This window comes from Cherax quadricarinatus, chromosome 38 (genome assembly GCF_038502225.1).
Source record: "Cherax quadricarinatus isolate ZL_2023a chromosome 38, ASM3850222v1, whole genome shotgun sequence".
NCBI classification, from domain to species: domain Eukaryota; kingdom Metazoa; phylum Arthropoda; class Malacostraca; order Decapoda; family Parastacidae; genus Cherax; species Cherax quadricarinatus.
Window position 1 is genome coordinate 20,151,316 of NC_091329.1, and position 27,625 is coordinate 20,178,940.

The window sequence follows — 27,625 nt, forward strand, 5'->3', positions numbered from 1 at the left end:
TTCGTACGTCGGTTTACGTGCGGCCAACAGTAACATCCTGGTTAATGAGGCCCTGATCCACTATGAAGCCTGGTCACGCACCGGGCCGCGGGGGCGCTGACCTCCGAAACCTTCTCCAGGTATACATAGTTTTTACGGTTTTAATTAGCAGCCAGTTACTTAAGTTAGGTGAGCTGCCATTCTGCTGGGGCTTGAGCAAGGGGAAGGGGAGGAAGTTCACCTGATGGTATTGGGAACTTCTAGTTTATATTTCTATTTGCACGTGAGACTCCTTTTTCCTGCTCTTTTATCTTCCAGTTTTGACAATAACAGAACGTGTTACGTTCACGAACCCCTATGAAAATAAGTCGCTTCGTCTGACTCTTTTGTGGGTTATCCTAGGTAATTTACACATGTTACTATGTATGAGAATTATAATCACCTAAATTAGTGTAATTGTATTATGTGTACCCATACCTAAATAAACTTACTTTGTTATATATGCCTAGTATTAAGTAGTCTGTTAAACATTAGGTTTAGTATGGCCGAAATGCCCCGGCATTATAGTGGCTTTCTTTGTACTTAACAAATCAAAATTGTAACTACACATTGTAAACTATGCAAGAAAATTCTTAATCCTTAACGTGATACGTCGAGAGCTGACAGTGACCCTTAACACCCCAACAACAACAACAACAACAACAACGGCTGGGAGTAACTGTGTTACTGCTATTTTGTGCTTTTTGTCATTTATTGCTGGGATTTTTTTTGATCATACCACAAAAATGACGGCTCCACCTGCTGCCCTCCTTAATAAAAACAAGAAAAACTTCATTGGCATGCCAGCGCCATTAGGATATGTTGCAGGTGTTGGCAGGGGGTGAGTAGCGCCTTCCTATAAACTAACAGTTTGTGATTATTACTTAAGAACACTGCAGTAGGCCTACTGGACCATGCTAGGTAGGTCCAACTCACACCCACTCATGTACCTTATTAACCTACATTGAGAGCTACCCATGGTTTTTGACCAAGTGGCGCTACCTGGTAGTTTGCCTCCCATTTCCCAGGCTATGTATGGCCCCCAGTGGGTTTAATGCTGCCCCCTAAATAAAATATATTAGTAATTGGTAATAGGACACTAGGTGACTTTAAATATAGGCTGGACAGGTGTATGAATTGGATCTGCCTAGCATGGACTAATAGGCCTACTGCATTCCTTCATTCTCATATTTGTATGTTTTTATAATAATAATCCACTTATCTATATCGCTGTTGCCAAACCAATTTTTCTCTATATCTTTCTAAATGTAAATTTTTCTTGAATCCATTGCTTGGAGGCCCATCATGGTTAAATATCATTTTTTGCATGTTATTTATATTCTCTTTATTTTTTCCTGCTTTCCATTTGTACACTTCAGTTATGTGCCCCCTAATTCTATGCCTCTCTGAAGTAAGTTTTTATTCAGGTCCAGGCACACATAAACGCAGTTACATAAATTATCATACATAGCAGCATGTGTGTAGATTACCAACAATAACCCAAAATGTCATTGGGGGTCCTTGAAGAGTGCAAATTCAGTGCCTTCAGTCCCATGACTCTGTTGGCAGCGCACTCACCTCGCATACTAAGTGTCCGTTGTTCAGTCCCTGGCATGGGTGGAAACGTTGGTCCCTGTTCATGTAGCAGTAAGTAGGTACCTGGGTGTTAGTCGATTGTTGTGGGTTACATCCTAGGGGACAAGATGTAAGGACCCCAGTGAAAATAATAGTCCCCAATGACACACTAACTTTATTGGGTTAGCTTGGTTGGCTAACCCTTCAGGTTAAAAATTTAAACAAATCTTATATTTGTAAAGAAAGGTTTTTGATACCTGGGTTCAACTTTGTTATTATCTGCATATTTTCCAGCACATTCATGTCCATTCTCTAATATGGAGAACAGAACTGAGTAACATAATCCAAATGAAGCCTTATTAAAAGCATAACACATGTAAAGTTGAAATATAACCTCTTCTTGATATGAAGCCAGCAATCCTATTAGCCTTATTGCAAACACTTATTCAGTTACCTTGGTTTTTAATTCCTGCTAACCAGTTCTCCATTTTTTTTACATTTAGCTTAAGAAAATATCTATGGCACTTATAAGCTTCATTATGTAGCTTATAAATGCCATGATTATTTTTTTTTTTAAATTAGAATTTTACATTTGTCCAGATCTGCTACTTTGTCAACCACAACATTAGCCTATCTAAGTCACCTCAGTAGAGTACAGCCTACCACTGTTTTCATGGAAAAAAGGAAATTGCATTACAGAATCTTACCCTATCTGGTCTGTCTTATGTGATCTACTTTGTGTAATCAACATTACCTAACTTCAAACTGCATTTGCCCAAAAAGTATTGCCAAGCACCCAGATTTTTCAGCTTTTTTGACAAGTCTAAAGCAAGTCTGCTGCTAGTGTTTGTTTAAAAAGTGAGATAGCTGCTGTAAAAGATACTATTACTAAATTCAATTTTATCTAGTCAGTTGTAGCCAAGCTATTGCTAAAATAAAGAGGAAAAAGATTTTGTTTATATAATTAGTCCAGAGGGTTAATAACATAGGATAATCCAATAAAGCCATGTCATCAGACTGCCTGGCTTCATTATACTGGGGTCCTTTAATCATCTTCCCCAGGATGTGACTTCAGTAAGCAGCTAACACCCAGGGACCTACTTACTTCTAGGTGAACAGGGCAGCATGTGTAAGAAAAAATGCCCAGTTTTTTCAGGTGTTCAGGCACTGAACCCTGGTGTGTGAGTTGAAGCCACTTTTATTGTCCATTCTCCAATATAGCAGAAAGTCTAGACTTTGGGTTAGTTTATAATCATTGTCATGTTGAATTCATCACTGTGATGACATGGTTAAAAATACTTAAACAAAAGCTTATGACATGTTAGTTTTGAAATGTTTTGGTCCTGGGTCCTTCTTCACTCCATGGAATGAACAAGGTCCCAGGACCAAATTATTTCCATAATAATATGTTCTAAGTGTTAGTTCATGTGTCTTTAACCACAACTTGTCAGTATTATGCACCAGGCTCCTCCACATCGCATCACTAGTCACTTAAAAAGACGTAACATTATTTGGATTATAGCCTTCATTGGAGGAAGTGGTGCATTGATGCTAGTGAAGTGCTCTTGATTCAAGGAACTGGAGCTGCCATCCCCTTTCTCAGGTCAAACCTGATTACATCCCATTTCCAACACAGCATGCCCCCTCTGGGTTTAATGCTTCATTATGACTATTTAATAATATCATAATAGTAATACAGTGGAACCTCTACTTGCGAGTGTGTCCACGTGCGAGTTTTTTCAAATACGAGCAGTAGATGGGTTGATTTTTTGCTTACTTACGCGAGCAAAATTTCCACAAGCGAGCAAACCTCAAGGCAGGTTCCTTGACACTGGTGAGGGACTTTTTGCTCTTGATCTCGGGAATTGTATTTCATTTGTTTGTTGGACAATCTTATTGAAACTTGGGCAATGTATGATGGGAAGATGCTTCTTAACGTACACCAAAAATGAAAGAAATCTAAGCATAAATAATGAAGTTCACTTCTTAGCAATTAGCCACCCCTTTGCGGTAATTTCGAATGGTTTTTATGGTTGTATTCTCATTCTTTTGGTCTTGTTTGATAGAATGGAGATATATTACAGAAATAGATATGATTTTAATCGCTTTCATGACGAAAAGTACCTTGAAATGGTCCATTGCTTGGCTGCTTCAAAGTAAACAAATGACGTCACTGTCCATTCCAATATGCAGCCGTGAATGGGTTGACATTATTTATACAATTATTGCAATAAGGAATAACAGTAAATCTTATATTTTTTGTGTGAATAAAAATTACAAATTATTTATATAATTATAATAATAATAATAAATATAATAATAATATGTAAAATAATAATACATATAATAATAATAGTATAATAACATAATACAATAATAATCATAATAATAATATAATATGTATAACTATACATATATAATAATCATCGGCACCATGCCCAGCCCTTTTAGGGTAGGGTAGGTGCCTGAGCCCGAGCTTGCAGCTCACAAGCCTGTCATTCCCGTTAGGCTCCTTGGGGCGGGGATGGCAGACCAGAGAGGCCTAGCTTGTGGCTAGGCCTGGGGACAGTTGGTCCTAAAGATGAGGAGATACTTGTGCCTCCGGCCACCAGGCCACCGGGCGGCTGGCCCGGTGGCCTGGTGGCTAAAGTTCCCACTTCACACACGGAGGGCCCGGGTTCAATTCCCGACGGGTGGAAACATTTCGACACGTTTCCTTACACCTGTTGTCCTGTTCACCTAGCAGCAAATAGGTACCTGGGTGTTAGTCGACTGGTGTGGGTCGCATCCTGGGGGACAAGATTAAGGACCCCAATGGAAATAAGTTAGACAGTCTCCGATGATGCACTGACTTTCTTGGGTTATCCTGGGTAGCTAACCCTCTTGGGTTAAAAATCCGAATGAAATCTTATCTTATCTGACACTCCCTAAAGAGGGAGCCAAGGCCCAGGCCGGGAGAATACCGGCGAATTTTTAATAATAAAATAATAAATATAATAATAATGTATACTACATATAATAATTATAATAATAGATGGCTTCAAAAGGCCGTCACTAGATGGCAGTGTTTACCACAACAAAGAGGGAGCGGTTGTGGCCACCTCCACCTGTTACATAATGACATATTTTATTCATTCTAGAGTATATATCATGTTTCTATGTTATTTATATTGTTTGTTATGTCATATTAGATGAACTGTGATACGTATATAAATAAGCCGTATACACCTACCATCCGACTTACGACCAAGCTTGGTTCCGACCAACCGGTCGTAAGTCAAAATGGACGTAAGTCGAACTTTTGAAAATTTCCGACATACTGGGTAGGGCATGTCGAACTTTTCCTATATAAACTACCTACATAATACTGTAATGTAATGTACAATCATTATTTAATTTTTTTTACGTAATTTACTTCTATTGTTATATTTTAATTATTTATTTACTGTATACATGTATAATGTATACATGGTAGTGAACTGTATTGTAAATTTTACATCGCATACAGTATCATATGTTACTGTTATCTTTATGTATTGTCGACACAGTGGAAAGGGAGAATACCACTGGTAGTGTCATCCTGCCAGAATGTAGTATAACCTATACCCTAAGTAAAGAGAAACAACTCTGGAACATGTGTAATACTTAGCTGGCTGGCTGGCCGGGTGGGTGATTGGCTGACTGAATGTGGCTCTCTCTCTCTCTCTCTCTCTGTATCTCTCTCTGTATCTCTCTCTGTATCTCTCTCTGTATCTCTCTCTGTATCTCTCTCTCTCTCTCTCTCTCATATATATATATATATATATATATATATATATATATATATATATATATATATATATATGCAATAAGATCACAGTAAACAGGTGATTTCAGAATATGCAAAACAACCACTCTGAAAGAATAGAGAAATTCCAAGCGCTTTCGTGACTACTCACATTATCAAGGAACTATGAAAGTAAGGCATCCAAGGAAGCTATATAAGGGGTCTGGCCGGCACCTCACTGTTCCTATGTCCACTATTATTCCTCGCATCAAGATAGAGTCAAACTGTCTGTTTTCTCATCAATGTTTTTGAGAGCTTTACGAATTTGTAGTCCTGAGTTCATAGATGAGGAAATATCCAAAATTTATGAAATAGGTAATGATTTAAAATACCCAAGAAATGTAATTGATAAATCTTTTAAAGTTGCTAGAAATACTTTTTACAATCCAAAAAGGGACAACCAGCCTTATTCAACTAAAAATATGTTGGTTCTCCCTTACCATGAAAACTTGGTTGATATGCCTTCTCTTCTTAAGACTTTTAATATTAAAGTTGTATTCAAAAATCTTGATACAGTAAAAAAACTTTTGATAAAGAATTCCCCCCAAAATGCTGATGGATGTGTGTATAAGATTCCTTGTAAAATTTGCGATAAAGTTTATTACGGTCAAACTGGTAAAAATCTCGAACTAAGATTAAAACAACATAAATATAGCATTAGAACTGGACAAGATTCCAATGCTCTATTTATTCATGTAAGGGATTTTAACCATCCAATTGATTTTCAAAAAGTTGAGAAAGTAGTATCAAGCAAGTCCATGGTCGACAGGAATATAATTGAATCTTGTTTCATAAAAAGCAGTTTTGACAATAATATGAATATTTCCTTTGGTTTATATAAATTAGATCCATTTATAATTGATAGAATTTGGGAAGAATTTAATAATACACTGGACAAATAATCTTTAAAATTTCTTATTTCTTGGGTAGAATAGTTTGTGGGGTGAGTTGTGCCAAGGACCTATCCAAGTTGGCTCGCCGCGCGTCACGTGTTTAACCGTTGTGGGATCTGATAGTGAGGTGCCGGCCAGACCCCTTATATAGCTTCCTTGGATGCCTTACTTTCATAGTTCCTTGATAATGTGAGTAGTCACGAAAGCGCTTGGAATTTCTCTATTCTTTCAGAGTGGTTGTTTTGCATATATATATATATATATATATATATATATATATATATATATATATATATATATATATACACATACATACATACATACATATACATATCTCACAGGTACACGTAAGTAATCATACATAGTATATATTACCTAGGATAGCCCAAATAATCCAGACAAAGTGCTATACAGTGGATCTGTGCTCCAGTGCCCTAAATTAATAATAATAATAATTATTATTATTATTACAATAATACATATATACTAATATTAATAATATTATTTTTAAACTATAATATAGAGACCATAACATTGTATCAATCGCATCTGCTAGAAAAATGACAGGATGGATAATGAGAACCTTCAAAACTAGGGAGGCCAAGCCCATGATGACACTCTTCAGGTCACTTGTTCTATCTAGGCTGGAATATTGCTGCACACTAACAGCACCTTTCAAGGCAGGTGAAATTGCCGACCTAGAAAATGTACAGAAAACTTTCACGGCGCGCATAACGGAGATAAAACACCTCAATTACTGGGAGCGCTTGAGGTTCCTAAACCTGTATTCCCTGGAATGCAGGAGGGAGAGATACATGATTATATACACCTGGAAAATCCTAGAGGGACTAGTACCGAACTTGCACACGAAAATCACTCACTACGAAAGCAAAAGACTTGGCAGACGATGCACCATCCCCCCAATGAAAAGCAGGGGTGTCACTAGCACGTTAAGAGACCATACAATAAGTGTCAGGGGCCCGAGACTGTTCAACTGCCTCCCAGCACACATAAGGGGGATTACCAACAGACCCCTGGCAGTCTTCAAGCTGGCACTGGACAAGCACCTAAAGTCAGTTCCTGATCAGCCGGGCTGTGGCTCGTACGTTGGTTTGCGTGCAGCCAGCAGCAACAGCCTGGTTGATCAGGCTCTGATCCACCAGGAGGCCTGGTCACAGACCGGGCCGCGAGGGCGTTGACCCCTGGAACTCTCTCCAGGTAAACTCCAGGTAATAATCGTGTCCACTCATTACTTACCTTAAAATATCTGTAGTCTTAATGTAAATTGAGAGGTGAGTAACAAGATTAAATGAATAAACAAATGAGTGTGTAGAAGGTTGGCGAGTTATGTAAACAAACGTTGTTGTTGTTACCAGCCCAGACACGAATGATTCGTGTTCACTCTGTCAAGCCGACCAGAAAAACATCTCGTATTTAGTAAGTAAGTAAGTAAGTTTATTCAGGTATACACAAATACAGTTACATAGAATTATCATACATAGCAGCATATGTGTTAATTTATATGTTTATATGTTATGTAGCATGTTTATTATATAATTTTGAAAAAGAAATCATAGATGGATTAAGCAAAATGTCTATATCAACGTTTTATACACATTTAATGCGCCTCAGTGATTATTATTGTTATTATCGTTATTAATATGGCATCTTCAAGACCAATTACACTCTTAATGAGTGGCTCTGAGACAGACAAGCAGACAGAAAGACACAGACACAGGTAGACATGACTCTTAGGTAGACAGACAGACACACAGGTAGACAGACACACACACACAGGTAGACAGACAGACACACACAGGTAGACATAAAGACACACACAAGCAGACACACAGGTAGACAGAAAGACACACACCGGTAGACAAACACACACAGGTAGACATAAAGACAGACACACAGGTAGACAGACAGACACACAGGTAGACAGACAGATAAACAGACACACAGAGATACACAGATATATAGGCAGACAGATACAGACAGGTTTATGTGCAACAGTGAAAAATAGAGAGTTCGAGAGTAAGAGCCTTTCTTGCCACAGACTTCATCTTATGGGCCATGGTGAAATTTACTGTCCAGTTAGTACAGTTAATACAGTATGATGCTGCTGAAAGGACAGGGTTACTCAAACTGATGCTGCCTGCATGACGCATTGCCGCCGCGAGTATTGTCAAATATTGTACAGTGGTGTGCATCAGCCGGCCCAGCCCAGCTGCCAGATGCACGGTCGTAAGTCGAGTGGACGTATGTTGAGCAGGTCGTAAGTCGGATGGTAGGTGTAGATGATATTAGCGAAATTATTCATGAAGTATTTTGCCCGGTCTCCTGACAAACTCTCGTCCACCGCCGACACTGCCCATTTCACTACATGAATGACATACGGTGGACCCCCGACATTTGATACTAATCCGTTCCTGAGAGCCATTGAATGTCGAAAATATTGAAAGTCGAATTAATTTTCCCCATAAGAAATAATGGAAATAAAATTAATCTGTGCAAGACACCCAAAAGTATGAAAAAAAAAAATTTACCACGTGAAATATTAAGTTTAATGCAATAGAATAATTACAATAACAACAATAACAATAGATTAATAACAATAGAATAATTGACACTTACCTTTAATGAACATCTGGTGATGATTGATGGGATGGGAGGAGGGGAGAGTGTGGATGGTGTTAGTGTTTAGAAGGGGAATCCCCTTCCATTAGGGCTTGAACTGGCAGCCTCACCATGCCTTACCACACTGTGTATGCCACTACGATTCTCAAACCAACCTTTGCTGGCCTTAAATTCACTCACATCACCACTAGTTGCATGCAATTTCTTTACCAAATCATCATGCAGCTGCCTAACCTTTTCACAAATGATCACTTGAGAGATGCTATCTCCTGCTATCTGTTTTTCATTTATCCACACCAATAACAGTCTCTCAACATCTAACACAAGCGATCTGTTTCGAAAACAAAGTTGCACCTTTTGCAACAACAGCTTCCTTGATTGCCGTTTTCCTGCTCACTATAGTAGAGATGGTTGATTGGGGTTTACTATACAACCTGGCCTGCTCTGACACACGCACTCCACTTTCGTACTTTGCAATTACTCTTTCTTCATTTCAATAGTCATTAGCACCTTTTTTCTCGAAGGCTTGGCACTAGAAGCTTTCTTGGGGCCCATGGTTACTTACTTTGCAGAAACAAGCACCAAAAACAGTGATAATATGGAATGTACCAAATGTATCCTTAGATGCGCGTACACTGGCTGGCTTGTAAACACTGGCACACACGGGACAGCTCAGGCCACACGTGGACACGTCTCGTACGAATCGTATCGAATATCGGGTTTTCCATTGAATGTCGAGGCGTTAAAATGCATCGAATGTCAGGGGTCCACTGTATGTATTTTATTCATTCTAGAGTATATATCATGTTTCTATGTTATTCATATTGTTTGTTATGTCATATTAGATGAACTGTGATATATAAATAGGCCGTATAAATGATATTAGCGAAATTATTCATGGAGTATTTTGCCCGGTCTGCAGACAAACTCTCGTCCACCGCCGACACTGCCCATACCCCTACATGAATGAAATATTTTAGTCATTTTAGAGTATATATCAGGTTTCTATGTTATTTATGTTGTTTATTATGTCATATTAGATGAAGTAAGATGGATAAATAAGCCAAAGAGTTGATATTGGCGAAATTATTGGAGTACAGAATTCCACTGGAACGGATTAATTGCATTTTGATTAATTTAAATGAGGAAAATTAACTCTGCAAACGAGCAAATCCAGTTGCAAGCAAGGTCATGGAATGGATTAAACTCGCAAGTAGAGGTTCCACTGTAGTACCATATGTAACACACATACAGTACATTATGTGCTAGATTTGAGTAATGGACAGTTTTGGTTTTGAAAAGCCTTGCATCCATATTTTAAGCTTTAACATTGATCTGGGGTAAATACCAAGGCACATAAGTCACTGTAAAGAATAAATTACAAAGTATAGTGTTTGGTGTTTACAGTATATACAGTGGACCCCCGGTATTCGATACTAATCCGTTCCTGAGAGCTCATCGAATACCGAAAATATTGAAAAGCGAATCAATTTTCCCCGTAAGAAATAATGGAAATCAAATTAATCCGTGCAAGACACCCAAAAGTATGAAAAAAAAAATTTTACCACATGAAATATTAAGTTTAATGCAATAAAATAATTACAATAAAAACAATAACAATAGAATAATTGACATTTACCTTTAATGAATGATCTTCTTAGTGTTTAGAAGGGGAATCCCCTTCCATTAGGACTTGAGGTAGCAAGTCCTTTTCCGGGGTTAAGAACATAAGAACATAAGAACATAAGAACGAAGGAACACTGCAGAAGGCCTACTGGCCCATGCGAGGCAGGTCCAAGTCCCTACCGGCTTAAGCCAATGCACCCAACCTAGTCAGGTCAGGTCACATTGACTCAAGGGAGGAACACGGCAACCGACCCGTTAGCACAAGCTATCAGGTCTAACTCACACCCACCCACATCTACTCATGTATTTATCCAACCTATTTTTAAAGCTACACAACGTTCTGGCCTCTATAACGGTACTTGGGAGTTTGTTCCACTCATCCACAACTCTATTACCAAACCAGTACTTTCCTATATCCCTCCTGAATCTGAATTTTTCCAACTTAAAACCATTGCTGCGAGTCCTGTCTAGGCTAGATATTATCAGCACACTATTTACATCCCCTTTATTTATTCCTGTCTTCCACTTATAAACCTCAATCATATCCCCCCTAATTCTACGTCTTTCTAGAGAGTGCAGTTTCAGGGCCCTTAGTCTATCCTCATAGGGAAGGTTTCTGATACATGGGATCATCTTTGTCATCCTCCTTTGTACATTTTCCAGAGAATTTATATCCATTCTGTAATACGGTGACCAAAACTGTGCAGCATAATCTAAATGAGGCCTAACCAAGGATGTATAGAGTTGAAGAACAACCTGAGGACTCCTATTATTTATGCTTCTTGATATGAAGCCAAGGATTCTATTAGCTTTATTGCGAACACTTATGCACTGTTGTCTTGGTTTCAGATTACTGCTAACCAGAACTCCTAAATCTTTTTCGCAATCCGTAATATTAAGATCTACATTATTTAGTTTATATGTGGCATGGTTATTGTCCTGTCCAACATTTAGAACTTTGCATTTGTCTATATTAAACTGCATCTGCCACTTCTCCGACCACTGCATCAGTCTATTCAAATCTTCCTGGAGTGCTCGAATGTCCTCGTCAGAATGAATTCGACGGCCTATTTTGGTGTCATCGGCAAACTTGCCGATGTCGCTCTTTATGCCCTCATCTATGTCGTTTATGTAGATTGTGAACAGCAGGGGGCCCAACACTGACCCCTGTGGAACACCGCTCGTGACGCTTCCCCACTCTGATTTCTCCCCATTTATGCAAACTCTCTGCTGCCTATTTGTCAACCATGCCTCTATCCAGGAAAAAATTTCTCCTCCTATTCCATGTGCTTTAATTTTCCTCAATAGTCTCTGATGTGGGACCCTGTCAAAAGCCTTACTGAAGTCCATATACACAATATCATATTCGTTACCATGATCTACCTCCTCAAATACCTTAGTGAAAAAAGTTAATAAATTCGTAAGGCAGGAACGTCCCTTTGTAAAACCATGCTGAGATTCGTTGATTAATTTATGCTTTTCAAGGTGGCTACGAACTGCCTCGGCAATTATTGATTCCATAAATTTTCCCACTATGGAGGTTAGGCTTATTGGTCTATAGTTCGAAGCTAAGGACCTGTCACCTGTTTTGAAAATAGGTATCACATTTGCCATTTTCCACTTATCTGGCACCATGCCAGTTTGTAGTGATATGTTGAAAAGATTAGCCAAAGGTGTGCTAAGCTCCTCTTTACATTCCTTTAGAACCCTTGCATACAGTTCATCAGGGCCTGGGGATTTGTTAGGTTTTAATTTATCTATTTGCCTAAGGACCATGTCACTTGTGACCCTAATAGTGCACAGTTTATTATCGTCCTGTTCTACATAATTTATCATTACTGGAATATCACTGGTATCCTCCTGTGTAAAAACTGAGAGGAAGTATGTGTTAAAAATTCTACACATTTCCTTATCACTGTCAGTGAGCTGACCCGAGGAACTTTTGAGTGGGCCTATCTTGTCCCTGATCTTACTTCTGTATACCTGAAAGAATCCTTTTGGGTTAGTCTTCGATTCTCTTGCAACTTTAACCTCATAATCTCTTTTTGCTTTTCTAATTCCCTTTTTTATTTCTCTCTTTAACTGAATATATCGATTTCTTAATTGCCCCTCTCCTCTTTTGATTTGCCTATATATGCCTCTCTTTTGACCAATCAGATATTTTAATCTATTGTTCATCCATTTAGGATCATTTTTGTTTGATCTGATTTCCCTATTTGGAACATAATTTGACTGAGCAGCTAGAACTATGCCCTGGAAAGCATCATATCGGCAACCATCACCACCTACCTGACCCCTAGTCAGGTCATTCCAGTTCAGCCCACCTAAGTAATTTTTCAGTCCTATGAAATCAGCCAAGCGAAAGTCAGGGACGGAGACTTGATTGCCATTATTAGGGGAATTCCATGATATGTTAAAACTGAGTGATTTGTGATCACTCTCCCCAAGCTCATCATTAACCTCAAGATTATTAATTAGTGTTTCCCTACTGGCAAGAACCAAGTCAAGGAGGTTATTTCCCCTAGTTGGCTCTGTCACAAACTGTTTTAAAAAACAATCCTGGATCGTATCAAGAAAGTCACCCGACTCTAAATTTCCTGTCAAATTGCTCCAGTCAATCTGTCTATAGTTGAAATCTCCCATTAGCACTTCCCTTCTTCTTTTAATGCCACTAGGACTAGCTTGAGAGTCACTGGACTTCTGTCGCACAACATATCTGTCCATAGAGGCCTGTACCTCCCATTCCTTTATGACATTCCTAAAGTGTTTCACAACATTGTCAGTGTAATAGTTGCCAGCATGGCTTGCAATAGCTGTGTTAGGGTGATTGTCATCAAAAAAGGTTTGCACTTTAAGCCACATTGCACACATTTCCTTAATCTTTGAAATAGGCAACTTCATCAATTTCTCTATCCCCTCCTCCGAAGCAGTTTCCTCAGGTCTGGCCTTTTGCTGTTGAAGATGATCTAGCAGCTCATCAGTGGTTAGTTCATCATTGTCCTCCTTCACCAACTCTTCCACATCCTCCCCATTAACCTCCAACCCCAAGGACTTCCCCAATGCCACAATGGATTCCTCAACTGGCATAGGCTTCTCAGGGTTAGCCTCAAATTCTTCAAAATCCCTTTTGTCTACACATTCTGGCCAGTTTTTTCCAAGCATAGTTCAAGGTCCTCTTAGTCACTCCCTCCCAAGCCGTACCTATAAGGTTTATACAATTGAGGATATTAAAGTGATCCTTCCAAAACTCTTTTAGAGTCAGTTGAGTTTCTGTGGTCACTACAAAGCACTTTTGAAACATAGCTTTTGTGTACAGTTTCTTGAAGTTGGAAATGACCTGCTGGTCCATGGGCTGCAGGAGAGGAGTAGTATTAGGAGGCAAAAACTTGACCTTAATGAAGCTCATGTCCCCAGAAAGTCGCTCTGCCAAGTCTGTAGGATGACCAGAGGCATTGTCTAATACCATGAGGCACTTAAGGTCTAATTTCTTTTCAATTAGGTAATTTTTCACAGTGGGGGCAAATGCATGGTGTAACCAGTCATAGAGAAAGTCCCTAGTGACCCATGCCTTACTGTTTGCCCTCCACAGCACACACAAATTAGCCTTGAGGACATTGTTTTCTTGAACACTCTGGGAGTTTCACAGTGATACACCAATAAAGGCTTCACTTTGCAGTCACCACTAGCATTGGCACACATCAACAGAGTAAGCCTGTCTTTCATAGGCTTATGTCCTGGGAGTGCCTTTTCCTCCTGAGTAATGTAGGTCCTGCTTGGCATTTTCTTCCAAAACAGGCCTGTTTTGTCCCAATTAAACACTTGTTCAGGTTTAAATTCTTCACTGTCTATGTAATCTTTGAATTCCTTCACATATTTTTCAGCTGCTTTTTGGTCCAAACTGGCAGCCTCACCATGCCTAATCACACTATGTATGCCACTACGATTCTTAAATCTTTCAAACCAACCTTTGCTGGCCTTAAATTCACTCGCATCAGCACTAGTTGCAGGCAATTTCTTTACCAAATCGTCATGCAACTTCCTAGCCTTTTCACAAATGATCGCTTGAGAGATGCTATCTCCTGCTATCTGTTTTTAATTTATCCACACCAATAACAGTCTCTCAACATTTTCTAACGCTTGCAGTCGCTGTTTCATAATCACAGTTGCACCTTTTGAAAGAACAGCTTCCTTGAGTGCCGTTTTCCTGGCCACTATAGTAAAGATGGTTGATTGGGGTTTACTATACAACCTGACCAGCTCCGACACACGCACTCCACTTTCGTACTTTGCAATTATCTCTTTCTTCATTTCAATAGTCATTAGCACTTTTTTCTCGAAGGGTTGGCACTAGAAGCTTTCTTGGGGCCCATGGCGACTTATTTTGTAGAACCAAGCACCAAAAACAGTGATAATATGGAATGTACCGAATGTATCCTTAGATGTGTGCACACTGGCTGGCTTGTAAGCACTGGCACACACGGGGGCAGTTCAGGCCACATGTGGACACGTCTCGTACAAATCGCATCGAATACCGGGTTTTTGATCGGATACTGAGGCGAAATTTTTGCGTTAAAATGCATCGAATACCGATGCCATCGAATACTGGGGGTCCACTGTACTGTGCTGTAATTATTTAGTTATTTATTTTGTACTTTTTAAATTCATATTGTAGTAAACTTTCCAAGTAAACAAGATGATGCAAACTACTTGTAGCTATGCAAAATTTACATTAATCATTTGAAACACAGATTTCATTTTTACATTATGACTATGCTAGTCGTACTTGGCAGGTGCAAATTTTAAGCTTATCACCAAGTAATAATTTTAGATCCCAAAATGAAATAGTACTGATCAAAACACTTGACATAGGGAGATTTAAAAAAAATACTTTTAAATAAAAGTCATTAGTTTATATTATACTGTATTATATATGTACCACATAAAGGAAGCTTAAGAGAGTGTGTATGTCAGAGATCAAATTAAGGAGTCTTTGGACACGCACGCACTCACGCACGCACGCACACAGTGAGATGGATTAAAAGAGGATGTAGTACATGCTACAACCATTTGAGATTTCATTAAAAAAATATGTTGTACAAATTATTGAAGATGGGATACCACAAAAATAGTTCAGCTCCCGTAGCTACAAATAAGTAATTGCATGCATGCCTGCAGAGTATATTGATAGGTAAACAAAATGGAAGAATGATCTATCATTAATGTCTTAAATGTCTGATATTATTCCTAAGTATAATGTTGTATCCCATTTCAGAGCAACAGGATTCACCACTCGTTCTGATATTGGTCCTGCACGTGATGCCAATGATGTCTCAGATGATCGACATGCACCACCTAGCAAGCGCAAGAAAAAAGATGATGATGATGATGAAGATCTCAATGATGCCAATTATGATGAGGTAAAATTACTTTATGACCATCACTTAAAACATTTAGTTGTTCAAAACTTCTTTTTAGCATGGTAGCTCTCTTATTATTTGCCTGTAAGATCCAGTTTGCCCTCCCCATCATGCCGTTTCATATTTAAAAGTGCATGAACCTTTGTTATTTATCCAATTAATATCTTCCAAGTGAGGTTTAATTTTTTAATACATACAGTAACCCTCGATATAATGGACTTTCGAAATTACGGGCAAAATCCACTAAGTAATTTGTACTTTTAACTCTTATTTTGAATGTTTATTGTAGTGTATCTATAAATTGAGTATCCACTACTATATTAGGTATACTGTAAAGTACTTTATGCATTTTTTTGCTTTTTTTAGACATTATTCTGACTAAATGGACGCTCAGACAATCCCTCCCTGTTGGTCCATTATATCAAGGGTTTACTGTAGCTATTTGTAGGTGTGTTGTTTGTGGTCTCAGTCCTTCATTTCTTTTGAAGTTTAAGATTAAGCCATTTCATACATCAGCATGTGCAGGGCTCTTACATATTTTCTTCATAAATACCTGATAAATACTAAACTAACTTAACCATTGCTGTAGTCATTTTCTTTTTCTTGTTTTTTTTCTTTAGAAATCTTTCTAGTTTCAGTCTTTAGAAATTTCTCTTTAAAATACCTGTACAGATATCAGAATATTTCCTCTTTGTTTATTATATTTATAAAATATGTAGAAATTAAATAGTACAGCCTCTCCTCACTTAATGACGGAGTTCCATTCCTGAATCCATGTCGTTAAACGAATTCGTCACTAAGTGAGGAGCGTACTATAATGGTACTGAGTTTGTGTCAACTATTTTTGATATTGTTTTAATGTCACCTTTGCACCATTTATAACATTTCTGGTATATTTTTGAATGTTTATACAGTAGTGTACTGTATATTGAAATAAACAGAATAGATGAAATCAGCTCTTATATACAGTGGACCCTCGACCAACGATGGCATCGATTAATGATAAATCCGACCAGCGATACATTTTAACACAAAAATTTTGCCTCGACTAGCGCTAAAAAACTCGACCAACACTATTCGTTCCGTCTGAGACGCGTCCACTTCTGGCCAGTGTTTACAAGCCAGCCAGCCACCGTGGTAGCTTCCAAGCATACAATTGGAACATTTCATATTATCACAGCCTTTTTAGTGATTGCACCTGCAAAATAAGTCACCATTGGCCCCAAGAAAGCTTCTAGTGCCAACCCTACAGCAAAAAGGGTGAGAATTACTATGGATATGAAGAAAGAGATCATTGCTAAGTTTGAAAGTGGAGTGCGTGTCTCCAAGCTGGCCAGGCTGTACACAAAACCCCAATCAACCATCGCTACTATTGTGGCCAAGAAAACGGCAATCAAGGAAGCTGTTCTTGCCAAAGGTGCAACTATGTTTTCGAAACTGAGATCGCAAGTGATAGAAGATGTTGAGAGACTGTTATTGGTGTGGATAAACGAGAAACAGATAGCAGGAGACAGCATCTCTCAAGCGATCATATGTGAAAAGGCTAGGAAGTTGCATAAAGATTTAATTACAAAAATGCCAGCAACTAGTGATGTGAGTGAATTTAAGGCCAGCAAAGGTTAGTTTGAGAGATTTAAGAAGCGTAGTGGCATTCATAGTGTGATAAGGCATGGTGAGGCTGCCAGTTCGGACCACAAATCGGCTGAAAAATATGTGCAGGACTTCAAGGAGTACATAGACAGTGAAGGACTGAAACCTGAACAAGTGTTTAATTGTGACGAAACAGGCCTGTATTGGAAGAAAATGCCAAGCAGGATGTACATTACTCAGGAGGAAAAGGCACTCCCAGGACATAAGCCTATGAAAGACAGGCTTACTCTGTTGATGTTTGCCAATGCTAGTGGTGATTGCAAAGTGAAGCCTTTATTGGTGTATCACTCTGAAACTCCCAGAGTGTTCAGGAAAAACAATGTCGTCAAGGCTAATTTGTGTGTGCTGTGGAGGGCAAACAGTAAGGCATGGGTCACTAGGGACCTTTTCTATGACTGGTTACACCATGCATTTGCCCCCAATGTGAAAAATTATTTTATTATCACACTGGCCGATTCCCACCAAGGCAGGGTGGCCCGAAAAAGAAAAACTTTCACCATCATTCACTCCATCACTGTCTTGCCAGAAGGGTGCTTTACACTACAGTTTTTAAACTGCAATATTAACACCCCTCCTTCAGAGTGCAGGCACTGTACTTCCCATCTCCAGGACTCAAGTCCGGCCTGCTGGTTTCCCTGAACCCCTTCATAAATGTTACTTTGCTCACACTCCAACAGCACGTCAAGTATTAAAAACCATTTGTCTCCATTCACTCCTATCAAATACGCTCACGCATGCCTGCTGGAAGTCCAAGCCCCTCGCACACAAAACCTCCTTTACCCCCTCCCTCCAACCTTTCCTAGGCCGACCCCTACCCTGCCTTTCTTCCACTACAGACTGATACACTCTTGAAGTTATTCTGTTTCGCTCCATTCTCTCCACATGTCCGAACCACCTCAACAACCCTTCCTCAGCCCTCTGGACAACAGTTTTGGTAATCCCGCACCTCCTCCTAACTTCCAAACTACGAATTCTCTGCATTATATTCACACCACACATTGCTCTCAGACATGACATCTCCACTGCCTCCAGCCTTCTCCTCGCTGCAACATTCATCACCCATGCTTCACACCCATATAAGAGCGTTGGTAGAACTATACTCTCATACATTCCCCTCTTTGCCTCCATGGACAAAGTTCTTTGTCTCCACAGACTCCTAAGTGCACCACTCACCCTTTTCCCCTCATCAATTCTATGATTCACCTCATCTTTCATAGACCCATCCGCTGACACGTCCACTCCCAAATATCTGAATACATTCACCTCCTCCTACCTAATTGAAAAGAAATTAGACCTTAAGTGCCTCCTGGTATTAGACAATGCTCCTGGTCATCCTTCAGACTTGGCAGAGCGACTTTCTAGGGACATGAGCTTCATTAAGGTGAAGTTTTTGCCTCCTAATACCACTCCTCTCCTGCAGCTCATGGACCAGCAGGTTATTTCCAACTTCAAGAAACTGTACACAAAAGCTATGTTTGAAAGGTGCTTTGTAGTGACCTCAGAAACTCAACTGACTCTAAGAGAGTTTTGGAAAGATCATTTTACCATCCTCAATTGTGTAAACATTATAGGTAAGGCTTGGGAGGAAGTGACTAAGAGGACATTGAACTCTGCTTGGAAAAAACTGTGGCCAGAATGTGTAGACAAAAGGGATTTTGAAGGGTTTGAGGCTAACCCTGAGAATCCTATGCCAGTTGAGGAATCCATTGTGGCATTGGGGAAGTCCTTGGGGTTGGAGGTTAGTGGGGAGGATGTGGAAGAGTTGGTAGAGGAGGACAGTGAAGAACTAACCACTGATGAGCTGCTAGATCATCTTGAACAGCAAGAGGGCAGACCTGAGGAAACTGCTTTGGAGGAGAGGGGAGAGAAATTGAAGAGGTTGCCTACTTCTAAGATAAAGGAAATGTGTGCATAGTGGCTTGAAGTGCAAACCTTTTTTGATGAAAATCACCCTGACACAGCTACTGCAAGCCGTGTTGGCAACCTGTACACTGACAATGTTGTGAACCACTTTAGGAAAGTCATAAAGGAACGAGAGGTACAGGTATCTATGGACAGATGTGTTGTGCGACAGAAGTCCAGTGACTCTGAAGCTGGTCCTAGTGGCATTAAAAGAACAAGGGAAGTAACCCCAGAAAAAGACTTGCTGCCTCAAGTGCTAATGGAAGGGGATTCCCCTTCTAAACACTAAGAAGATCAACGCTCTCCCCTCCTCCCATCCCATCAATCATCGCCAGATCTTCAATAAAGGTAAGTGTCATGTAACTGTGCATGTAATCTTCAGTTTGTGTGTATTAAAATTAATATTTCATGTGGTAAAAATTTTTTTTTTTCAATACTTTTGGGTGTCTTGCATTATTTCTTATGGAGAAAATTAACTTGACTAACGATAATTTTGACTAACGATGAGCTCTCAGGAACGGATTAATATCGCTGGTTGAGGGTCCACTGTACATTATTTAGGTATGAACACAGGTCAGAGAGCTCGTCATAAATCCGAGGCATCGGTAAACGAGTATGTCGCTGAGTGAGGAGAGGCTGTACTGTATAGTACATGATCAGAATTTCCTCTTTCTCTTGTCCTTTGCTTCGTATACTGTATAGAGTACTGTATTACCATATACTTTCTCTTGAGATACCTCATCCTTCTCATTTTCTTAATTCTACTCCTTTCATTACATCTAGTCATGAAAACCACCTGTCTTTAATCTGATCTAATGCATTCACAGAAACGTGTGGAATGCTCAAGCCTCTAGCCCTCAAAACCTTATTTACTTCTTCCCTCCAGCCCTTCCTGGAATGACTTCTATACAATTACAGTGATACCTCGCATATCTAGCCTGTCATTATCCAAACCTCGCCAATATCCAAACAGGCCCTGGGAAAGGGCAAAATTCTAAAATTATTACCAAAACATCCAAACAGCCGTTCGAATACAGCAGAAGGCTGAATCAAACTTGACGCACACTTTAGTGTACCAGTTGGCCACTAGGAACCATGCTCTTCGCCACCTCCACCACCCACTGTTCTCAGTCCCGCTATTGTCTTCTAACCGAACAGGTGCACATAATGGCAGTGCAGTCCAGAAGTGAGTTTGTGGCCTTCATGGGGGTTACATTCCTCCTTTTAGCATTACTACTACTGTGTTTTGTCCTAGCTGTCTTGTTTATGGCACCAAAGAGGGCCAGGAATGTGCTTACTCTAGAAAAAAGAGAGAAATATTGTCGCACGTGGATGCAGGTTGGTCCAACGCGCGACTTATGGCTTAGTATAATTTGGCAAAGTCGACTCTCTGTGATATCAAGAAGGCTCGTGATAAGATTATGAACTACACAAATGATTTTCTGCCATCTCAAAAACTGGAAAAAGGACTGAAAGAAAAGTGATGGCGAAGTCATAGAGCTTGGAACTCGATCAGTGTGTGATGAAGTGGTACCTACAGCAACGTGGTAGTGGTATGATGGTTCGGCACGCTGTCATTCGTAACCTCGCCCAGGCCTTGAATGATGTCCTGCCATCAACTCTTGCCAATTGCTGGAATTGGCTCCTTCACGGGATTGATTTCGATGGATTCAAGGCAAAAGATTTCCATTGCCAGTTACTCAAGGCTGGGGGAAAAACTACGAAAGGCGACATGCAAGACTGGCTAGAGTGTGACAAAGATGACCCTGGTGTGCAGTCTCTGACAGATACAGAGATTGCAGAATCAGTGTTGCAACCAGAACATTCCGAAAGTGACGACGACGACAGTAACCCAATACCTTCAAGACCAAGAACTTCAGCAGTGAGGGCAGGTGTCGAAACACTTTTGGAGTATTTGGAGCATCCACTGTCCACAGCCCATTTGAAAAGTTATGGTCCTGTGGTCCATGAAATCTGGGAGACAGTTATTCGAGCCCAGAGTGTCTGGTCCCACCACCAGATGACGTTGGACTCGTTTTTTAAACCTACAACGCTGTCACCTATGGCGATATGATTGGGTACAGATGGCGATATGATGGTACAGATGCACATTTTTTATCTCTCACGTATCTGGAAACTCCGTATTTCCAAACCAGTCTTGGCCCATGTAGTAGTTCGGATATGAGAAGTATCACTGTATACAGTCATTAAAAAAAAAAACCATACCACGGGCGGGGATAGAACCCGTGATCAGAGAGTCTCAAAACTCCAGACTGTTGCGTTAGCCACTGGACCAGCTAGCCACAATAAGATTCATCTGTAAAAACTTGCATTTGTGGTCACAGTGGTGCCTATGCTAACCTTCCTATTGTGTAGAAATATACCTAGTTGGATGACTCTTATTGTGGCTAGCTGGTCCATTGGCTAACGCGACGGTCTGGAGTTTTGAGACTCTCTGATCGCGGGTTCTATGCCCACCCATGATATGGTTTGTTTGCAATCGTGTCATTACGATTTCGTGAGTTAAGTACAGTCATTAATCCTGGATTTTATATCTCGGTTGCTCTTCAGCATACACTTGTTCAGTCTGGTGCTCACAGTTAAATATTATTACATTCAGTACTAAGCGCTAAACCCACAAGGATCATACTGTGTTGCTCATAGTTAAACAAGATAAGAAAAATCAGTAAATAAATATAAAAAGCAATAATTTTTTTACTGGCATAAATGTTCTAGCTTTGATGGAATTACCACTGTTATTGTTGTCATTTGTTTTCATTAATTTTGTGACTGACTCCTTTATTGTGACAAGCAATTCATTATTACTGTGACTTACTTAACCAACAGAGAATTGGAGCCCAGTCTTTGGACTTATTATGTGCCTCTAATCTTTTGAGCCTGTCACATAAGTGTAGGCAAGCTTTTTTTTTGTTGTTGTTTTTGTTTTCATTGCACTAAAAGATACTGAATATTCCTATTTGTTTTCTCTCTCTCACAGTTCAATGGATATGGAGGATCTCTATGTAGCAAAGATCCTTATGACAAAGATGATGAAGAGGCAGATGCCATTTATGATGAAATCGACAAACGCATGGATGAGAAGAGAAGAGAATATCGTGAACAGCGCTTGAAAGCAGAACTTGAGAATTATCGTCAGGAGCGCCCAAAGATCCAACAGATGTTCACTGACCTTAAACGAGAATTAGCAAATGTATCGGAAGATGAGTGGAGCACAATTCCAGAAGTAGGTGATGCCAGGAACAGGAAGCAGCGTAATCCAAGATCCGAAAGATTTACACCCCTACCTGATAGCGTTCTTTCTCATAACCTAGGAGGGGAGAATGTAACTACAATTGATCCAGGCTCAGGACTTGCTTCTATGATGCCAGGGACTTCAACCCCTGGAATGCTTACCCCAAGTGGTGACCTTGATTTACGTAAAATTGGTCAAGCACGAAACACTTTAATGGGAATGAGATTGAACCAAGTGTCAGATGCTGTTGGTGGTCAAACAGTAGTGGATCCCAAGGGTTATCTGACTGACCTTCAAAGTATGATCCCACAATATGGAGGTGATATAAATGATGTAAAGAAGGCAAGATTGCTGCTGAAATCTGTTCGAGAAACAAATCCTAACCATCCACCTGCTTGGATTGCTTCAGCACGTCTTGAAGAGGTGACAGGCAAGATTCAATCTGCTCGTAATCTCATTATGAAAGGGTGCGAAATGTGTCCGAAATCAGAAGATGTATGGCTGGAAGCAGCTCGACTGCAACCTCCAGATATGGCTCGGGCTGTGATTGCTCAAGCTGTCCAGACATTACCACACTCACCCAGAATATGGATTAAAGCCGCTGATCTGGAATTAGAGTTAAAGGCAAAGAAAAGAGTTTATCGAAAGGCTCTGGAACAGATCCCAAATTCTGAGCTTTTGTGGAAATTGGCTGTGGAACTGGAAGAGGAGGAGGATGCTAAGATTCTTTTAAGCAGAGCTGTTGAATGCTGCCCTACATCAGTAGATCTCTGGTTAGCTTTAGCCCGATTAGAAGTTTATGAAAATGCCAGGAAAGTCCTTAACAAAGCACGTGAAAATAACCCTAAAGATCGTCAAATTTGGATTACTGCAGCAAAGCTTGAGGAAGCAAATGGCAATAATACCTTAGTTGGCAAGATTATTGAGCGTGCTATCTCCACACTGCAAGCCAACATGGTTGATATTAATCGAGATTTTTGGATCAAGGATGCCATGGAAGCCGAGCATGCAGGGGCTGTCCTGACTTGCCAGTCAATCATCAAAAATATAATTGGTTATGGAGTTGAAGATGAAGATCGGAAGCACGCATGGATGGAAGATGCTGACAGCTGTGCTAGCCAGGGTGCCTTTGAGTGTGCCCGTGCCATATATAGCCATGCACTTTCTGTATACCCAAAGAAAAAATCTGTTTGGCTAGCTGCTGCTCACTTTGAGCGTAGCCATGGGACAAGGGAATCATTAGAAACACTACTGCAGCAGGCTGTAACACATTGTCCTCAAGAGGAAACACTCTGGCTTATGGGTGCTAAATCAAAATGGCTTGCTGGAGATGTTCCAGCAGCTCGGTCCATCCTTGCACTAGCATTCAAGGCTAATCCAAACTCTGAAGAAATTTGGTTGGCAGCTGTCAAACTGGAGTCTGAGAATAACGAATATGAACGTGCACGGCGTTTACTTTCGAAGGCTCGCTCACAGGCAGCCACTGCCAAGGTGATGATGAAGTCTGCTCATTTGGAATGGGCATTGGGTAATTTGGAATTAGCCAAAACATTGCTGGATGAAGGTATCAAAGAGGTAGGTGACTTTGCTAAATTATGGATGATGAAAGGTCAGATCTTAGAACAACAAGGTAAGAAAGATGTTGCATGGGAAGTTTATAGGGATGCTGTTAAACGATGCCAATCCTCAATTCCTCTCTGGAGGCTACTTGCAACTTTAGAGGAACAGCAAGGTAAATTAGTTACAGCAAGAGCCACGCTAGAGAAATCGAGAGTTCGTAATCCAATGAATGATGAGTTGTGGTTGATGGCAATTCGTCTAGAGCTTAGAGCTGGTCAGCGTGAGGTGAGTCGGTCATTAATAGCACGTGCGCTTCAAGAGTGTCCTTCATCTGGCATCCTGTGGGCCCAAGCTATATTCTTGGAGGACCCAGCACAGAGAAAGAGTCGCAGTGTAGATGCTTTGAAGCGTTGCCAGGATGATGCGCATGTTGTTCTAGCAGTTGCAAAAATGTTCTGGATAGAGGGTAAAAAGAACAAGGCCCGGGAATGGTTTAATAAAACAGTTAAAATTGATCCTGATCTGGGTGATGCTTGGGCATGGTATTACAAAATGGAACTATTATTTGGCTCAGAAGAGCAACAGCATGAAGTGAGGAAAAGGTGCATGGCAGCAGATCCACGCCATGGTGAGCATTGGTGCGCAGTTTCTAAACATATTTATAACTGGAGAAAAAAGACCCCAGAAATTCTTCAACTAGTAGCAGATAGACTTCCCATTCCTGTGACTAGCAGAGAAGTTTACTGAGATGAACTTTTTAAATAATATGTCACATTTTCTTTTATATAAATTTGGGTGATTTTTCCCTTTAAAATTGTACGGTGTGAGATTTTGTTATTCACCATTTCATTTTATCGCTTGTTTCACCTCATAATTAGTAAATTAAAACAGCGCTGTATGACCTTAGTGGGTTTAGCGCTTCTTTTCAATCATAATAATATTAAATTAATGACTTGTAAAGTTTTACATAGAGCAGTACATCCTCACTACATAAATTTGCATAATGTATCAAGTTTAACAGGTGGGGCTCAAACCCATGGCAAGTTAGTCTTCAACCGGGCAGGCCCAGTGTTCGCTGGCTCATGAATTTGAAGACTGGTTTGCCGTGGGTTCCAGCCCCACCCAGTCTGCAATATTTTTTGTCATGTTATTATGATTTTGAGTGTCAAGATTTCCATTATGTGTTGGTAAATAATAACTTGCGAAATTGTAGCGACACGATTGCAAACAAACCATACCACGGGTGGGGCTTGAACTTGCGGTCAGAGAGTTGTAAAACTCCAGACCAGCCAGTGGATAATGCGTCGGTCTGGAGTTTTAAGACTCTCTGACCGTAAGTTCAAGCCCCACCCGTGGTATGGTTTGGTAAATAATATTTTGGTAAAATAATAATCTTACTTAATTATGTTTTCTTTGTAATGCAGAATGAGCATTTATATGTGGAGCATCTTGTATAAACTAAGATAAAAATAAGTGACTTATGGAATTAAGAGATTTCTGGATTTATTAGTACCTGTGGTAAAAATTTTATTTTATGGTTATCAGTGATATCTTTTATACTAATTTATTTAAGGATTTGCTATACATACAGTATTTACTATACTGTACAGTACAGTACTTGTGATATAAAATACTTGATGCCTTTATACTTTGACTGTTAAAACTAATATGATACATTATCAAATATCTACTTATGCAGCCATCAGAGGAAACTTTTAAGCTCATTAGGTATACTATTTTTTTTATTATTATCACACTGGCCGATTCCCACCAAGGCAGGGTGGCCCGAAAAAGAAAAACTTTCACCATCATTCACTCCATCACTGTCTTGCCAGAAGGGTGCTTTACACTACAGTTTTTAAACTGCAACATTAACACCCCTCCTTCATGTACTAGTATATATTATTGTAATGGGAAAGTGATCAACTGGTAAAGGTCATACAGCACTTGAGGAATGGCAGGGTAGCTCTAGTTCTTTGTATCACGAGCCTTTCATCAGCAACAAGACACCTTCCTTGAAGGGTGCTTGCTGGTAGCAGGATATAGGTGTTATGGTTTTTGCCTTGTATGCCAGAGAGGCCCTAAAAATAGACAGTTTTGAGTTAGTGAGCACATTAAACAGATTGCAAGTGAAGTTAATTAAAAGTTTGATGCAGGTAGGTCAGCAGCCCTTGTACCTATGCTTTTAAACAATATTAAAAAAAAAAGATAGTCTTCTTCTTTCAACAAACCGGCCATATCCCACTGAGGCAGGGTGACCCAATAAGAAAAACGAAAGTTTCTCTTTTTAAATTTAGTAATTTATTCAAGAAAAGGCGTTACTAGCCCCTTGCTCCCGGCATTTTAGTCGCCTCTTACAACACGCATGGCTTACGGAGAAAGAATTCTGTTCCACTTCCACATGGAAATGAGAGGAAATAAACAAGAACAAGAACTAGAAAGAAAATAGAAGAAAACCCAAAGGGGTGTGTGTGTATATATATGCTTGTACATGTATGTATGCACCTGGAGAAGAGAGAAGTGTAGAGGAGAGAGAGAGATTCTGGGAAATGTTGAGTGAATGCATGGGGAGTTTTGAATCAAGTGTGAGAGTAATGGTGGTTGGGGATTTCAATGCTAAAGTGGGTAAAAATGTTATGGAGGGAGTAGTAGGTAAATTTGGGGTGCCAGGGGAAAATGTAAATGGGGAGCCTTTAATTGAGCTATGTGTAGAAAGAAATTTGGTAATAAGTAATACATATTTTATGAAAAAGAGGATAAATAAATATACAAGGTATGATGTAGCACGTAATGAAAGTAGTTTGTTAGATTATGTATTGGTGGATAAAAGGTTGATGGGTAGGCTCCAGGATGTACATGTTTATAGAGGGGCAACTGATATATCAGATCATTATTTAGTTGTAGCTACAGTTAGAGTAAGAGGTAGATGGGAAAAGAGGAAGGTGGCAACAACAAGTAAGAGGTAGATGGGAAAAGAGGAAGGTGGCAACAACAAGTAAGAGGGAGGTGAAAGTGTATAAACTAAGGGAGGAGGAAGTTCGGGCGAGATATAAGCGACTATTGGCAGAAAATTGGGCTAGTGCAAAGATGAGTAGTGGGGGGGTTGAAGAGGGTTGGAATAGTTTTAAAAATGCAGTATTAGAATGTGGGGCAGAAGTTTGTGGTTATAGGAGGGTGGGGGCAGGAGGAAAGAGGAGTGATTGGTGGAATGATGAAGTAAAGGGTGTGATAAAAGAGAAAAAGGTAGCTTACGAGAGGTTTTTAC

General features: G+C 39.8%; 1 protein-coding gene across 4 annotated transcripts; it reads left to right on the forward strand.

Annotated features, from left to right (window-relative positions):
• On the forward strand, positions 1–27,329 carry Prp6 (pre-mRNA processing factor 6). Of its 4 annotated transcripts, none has more exons than XM_053782518.2 (4): positions 704–859; positions 2,656–2,774; positions 15,851–15,995; positions 22,546–27,329. In XM_053782518.2, the coding sequence occupies exons 2-4, from the start codon at positions 2,719–2,721 to the stop codon at positions 25,105–25,107; spliced, it is 2,763 nt and encodes a 920-aa protein (XP_053638493.1). In that variant the 5' UTR covers positions 704–859; positions 2,656–2,718; the 3' UTR covers positions 25,108–27,329. The 4 variants fall into 4 exon arrangements, with proteins under 4 accessions (XP_053638495.1, XP_053638492.1, XP_053638493.1 ...); XM_053782519.2 differs by having other exon boundaries at positions 2,656–2,722; XM_053782520.2 differs by lacking the exons at positions 704–859; positions 2,656–2,774 and adding an exon at positions 1–119.
• The last annotated feature ends 296 nt before the right edge of the window (positions 27,330–27,625 follow it).